The 4469-nt window shown below is 40.1% G+C and overlaps 1 protein-coding gene across 1 annotated transcript; it reads right to left on the bottom strand.

Annotated features, from left to right (window-relative positions):
* Nucleotides 1–268: 268 nt before the first annotated feature.
* Nucleotides 269–4180, bottom strand: LOC308387514 (complement C1q-like protein 2; the record flags this gene model as incomplete). Its single annotated transcript, XM_080867620.1, has 5 exons — nt 269–1200; nt 1304–1438; nt 2724–2777; nt 3681–3734; nt 3994–4180. 5 exons carry the CDS (start codon nt 4178–4180, stop codon nt 920–922), a joined length of 711 nt encoding a protein of 236 aa, XP_080723746.1. The 3' UTR covers nt 269–919.
* Nucleotides 4181–4469: the final 289 nt, after the last annotated feature.

The following is a 4469-nucleotide window of genomic DNA, read 5'->3' on the forward strand; positions in this document are numbered from 1 at the left end:
CTGGGGTTCTTCTCCCTATTATTATTATTAAAGTCACGATTTGTCATAGTCCCCCAATCCTCTCTGTGCTGGCCTACCATTTTCTCTCCCTCCTCTTTATGTGTGTGTGTTAGTTTTTGTTCAGGGACAGGACTCATTCTGCGTTTCCACCTGTGATAGTAACTCCCAGCATGTGTAGATTTGATTGCTGCTCTATGTATAAAACACATGAAAAGAAATCAACAATGCTAGTTCAAAGATGCTTTTATTTTGAAAGTAAAGAATTTAAAGAAATGAACCCGAGTAAGTTTACAGTCAGTTATCTGTGTCTGCATTTGGATTCGGATGGAAAATAAGGAAACATTCCTCCACAGCACTGACACACATTTTATATCAAACTAAATCAGCTGTTTACAGTTTTATCATGATAGTCAGATTAAGTTTAACATCTGTTAAGAGTTTAAGAAAAACACCTGCATGATTATCAAAGAAGAGAAAAAAACTGTTGGATTTTGCTCAACTTAACAGGAAAGACTCCAGTTAAAAGCAAACATGTGGGCCAGCAGTCACCAAAATAACAGACTGACCAACACAGGACAGTGGAGCCAATAAAAAACGATGCAGTTTACCAACTTATAGAAAATAGTCAGGACCTAATGGAGGAGCAGCACTTTGTGAAGAGCCGACTCGAAGAAAGGACAAAGAGAAGAGAATCACTGAGCATGTAACTGGATTTATTTGAATCAAAGATAACAAGAAGAAGTAAATTATCTGAGTCAGTAGAAACAAATAAACACAAAACTAGAACCCAACCAGAAAGAGAGAGAGAGCAAGAAACTGATTCCAGCAGGTGATTTACTTCCTGTTTTACTTCTAAAAATGGCTAAGCTCCGCCCACACAGGACAGGCCAAACAGGAAGTGTTGGAGCTGTCACACCTCTCACATGGTGAAGATCAGATGACCACTGAAGGTGGTGTGATGATTTTGATTGTCATATATCCTTCTACCATCGAGGAGACGCACAAACACCTGATCTCCAACCTCTAGAAGCAGTGAGGCTCCATTAGAGCCACTCAGTTCTCCAGCTGCTGTTTGGTGTTCATATGCAATAACAACGAGCCCTTGATTCTTGTACAAATAAGCACCTACAGCAACACCACCATGTCCAAACATGTGCAACTCAAAGTGGTAGACTCCTCTCACTGGTGCAGTGAAAATACCTGTGGGACATTTGTTTTTGTTAAAAGGAAAATCAGCTGTTAGAACATCTGGAACATCAGCCTGACATCAACATAGCTGAGAAGTGACATTCAGTGTTATTACCTGTGGATGGGTTGTAGGCATTTCCAATGTTCGTGATAACATGTTTGAAGACCAGAGTGGTCTCTGTGTTAAAGGGTCCGACGTATGGTCCAGTGCCTGGAAGAAGCACAGCTGCTGAGAAAGCCACATGTGTGGCTGAGAGAGAGAGAGAAATGTCATTATTTAAACTTCCTGTTGTAGAGTTAGACTCTTCCCAAAAAAGTGACCATGACAAAAACTTTAATCTCCAATGAAAGAAATGTTTGACAGCTGGAAGCGTTTCACTGTCACAGAAGAAATCAAACTCTGTGACTTGAAAATGAAATTTGATCAAATCTAACTTTGAGGATCCTAAACTCGTCCTTTAGATCAGACAGGAAGTTATTTTGTAGCTTCTGCCAAGACAACAAACTGTGTTATTCAGTCTTTTAGTTGGATTTTGGTTTGTGCTTCAGAAAAACATAAGCTCAGTTTAATGTCATTCAGTTTTCAAAAAACAGGAAAAAGGAAACTGTGCATGGCTTTAAACGCTTATCCAACAGGTGCTCATCAGCAGGGTGAACACGAGTTCAATACAAAACAGGAGTTCGTGGGGTCACCTGTTTCTGACAAGATCATATAAAAATAAAACATTAAAATAGACTAATGTGTATCAAGTCTGAGTCTTCATCAAGGTCTGACAAATATACAGTCAGTCAGGATTAAATCCCAGCCCTGAGTGGCTCTCACCCTACATCTGTGCCAATGTATTTTAAACCTTAGAGCAAACTCATTTTTCAGTGATGACAGATTTCTTTAGGAGAGAAAAAACATGATGTTTCTGCCATTTAATTCTTTGTCTAGTTCTTTTTGTCTTCAGCGTAGTATAAATGACCATGGAGAGGTTTTTATGAGTAGGAAAAGCCATAAACCTGATAATAACTAATACAGAACTCTCACTGAAACAGTGAAAAGTCCAAAAGTTTATGGCCTTGTTCATATTTTCCTAAGCTGACCAGGGGGTCAGATTGGAGTGTTCGGCAAGTCAATTCTGGCCCCTGGGCTTAAAGTTTAACACCCCAGCCGTAGCAGATGCTAAAAGTGAAAATTGCCAAAATACAGAGGTCCATACATATAAAAACTATATGAAGACTCAGAGGCAATATGTATTTCTTGGTAAATTTCTCCAGGAATTCAATTTCTTTTTTGATAATTTTATCCTAGAGTCCCTCAGAAATTCTTTTTTCATAATGTAATTCAGAAAAGTGGATCCAGTAATTGTACTTGATGTGTAAAAACACTGTGTGTACTAAAGTTATTTCTGTGAATAAAATAAAAATGTTCAAACACAGTGACACCACTTTATGAATAGATTGATAGCACTGACATATGTTGATCCGCCAAAAGTAAAACATCTGCACAGCCAGTAAATGCACAGTCAGATAAGATTTCCACACAGTACCTTGTAGCTCCTGCTTCAGCGCGTCAATCTCAGTCTTCAGCTTTGCTGCACCATCTGAAAAAAGCAAAGAGATCAAACAATCTCACTGACAGCACACAGTGATTCACATGTTTTTATCTGTAAGTAAGAAAGTAACTGTGACTCTCATTCTGTTCATGCTACACCGAGCGGTGGTCTCCCCCACGTCCCCTCATCCTCCACCCCACACACTGCAGAGCCACAGGACCACACCTCCTACAGGTGCTGGGTGGAGAATGGTTGAAGAAGCAGACTTGTTTGACTGCATCACTGATTCTCATTTGAAATCTGTGCAGTTTCACGCTGTCATGTTTATCCACAGTCTGTCAACTCTCCACTTTGTGTTTCCCTCTCTCTTTCACTGAGACATGAACCCTAGACTGTATGTAAACAATGGCGTTATCATGCCACTATAGCTCTGCTGGTTGAGCAGGTGACCAGTATTGATTATACTTACATAGCACCTTTCTACTCAGCTGACCACACAATGTGCTTGTATTCATACACATACTTTTGATCTTTGTCTAAGAGCTTTGCCTAACACACTCTGATAGAGGCATGTCGCCCAAAGAAGCTTCAGCATGTGGAGCCAGAGAGCGATCCACCAACCTTCCAGTTGGTAGATGAGCTGCTACCACCTGAGCCACAGCTGCCCCGTATGCTGAAAGACTGCAGTGCAGCTCATTTGCCCTCGCTCTCTCCCTGCTTTACCACAAATAAAGACAATGTTGGTGGTCAAGTTGCCTCTGTGATGAACCACAGATTTTCTAGCACAGTAGCGCCACCTGGTGGACAGATTTATAGGAGTAACATATGTTGATCCACCAAGTTTTAAGTCAAATATTTACACCCTTTATATTTTAGCATCAAAAACGTGTCAGCTGCAGATTTTTTTAACAGTTAGAAATGATCAGAGCCATGATGATTTCCACACAATACCTGTAGACTGCAGCTTCAGCTGGTCAATTTCACTCTTCAGCTTTGCGGTCTGTTCTGAAATAAGTGCAAAATAAAATGTATTTCCCTGGACCATCAATTTCTTTAAGGATTGGCCAATATTTCTATACTTACTTTTATATTTCATTTCTATACAAAATATTTATTTTCACAAGAAAACAAAACCATGAATGTTTGTCATTTCAGTCATTCTGAATATTTACGAGTGACATTGATATCTCTCTAACACAACACTGGATCATATGCCAATTTGTTTTTGCTGTTACTTCTCTCACTACCTGACATGATACTGTACCTTGAGTCTCTTTCTGTAGGACCGTGATCTGCTCTTTCTGCACAGCCACTGAGGCGGTCAGCTGTCTCAGCACAGCTTGGGTGTCCTGTGGACAGGGTTGTTGGTTTGAAGACTTATCTGCTTCAGCCAGATTTGCTGAAAGAGTGCAGACTGAAAGCAACAGCGAGAAAAACACAATGACCTCCATGGTGATATTGTGTCCTCTGCTACTCCGACTGAGCTTTTTATAGCATGTCAGACAAAGGTGTGTATATGGGGAGGTTACTTCCTCCAAACTTCCTCCCACAGACACAGCAAAATCTGAAACTTTCACTACAACACAAGTAAAGACTTTATCAATGAACCATGAATCTACTTGTACTAATTGTGAAGTGTGCAAAGGAGTAACCAACTAGCTCTGTCTCCCATTCAGTTTTTTGCTATGCTGAGCAGCAGAAGGACAACAGTGGATTTTTCATTTGGAATTTTAAACTAAT

This window comes from Rhamphochromis sp. 'chilingali', assembly GCF_963969265.1.
Source record: "Rhamphochromis sp. 'chilingali' genome assembly, chromosome: 19".
NCBI classification, from domain to species: Eukaryota; Metazoa; Chordata; class Actinopteri; order Cichliformes; family Cichlidae; genus Rhamphochromis; species Rhamphochromis sp. 'chilingali'.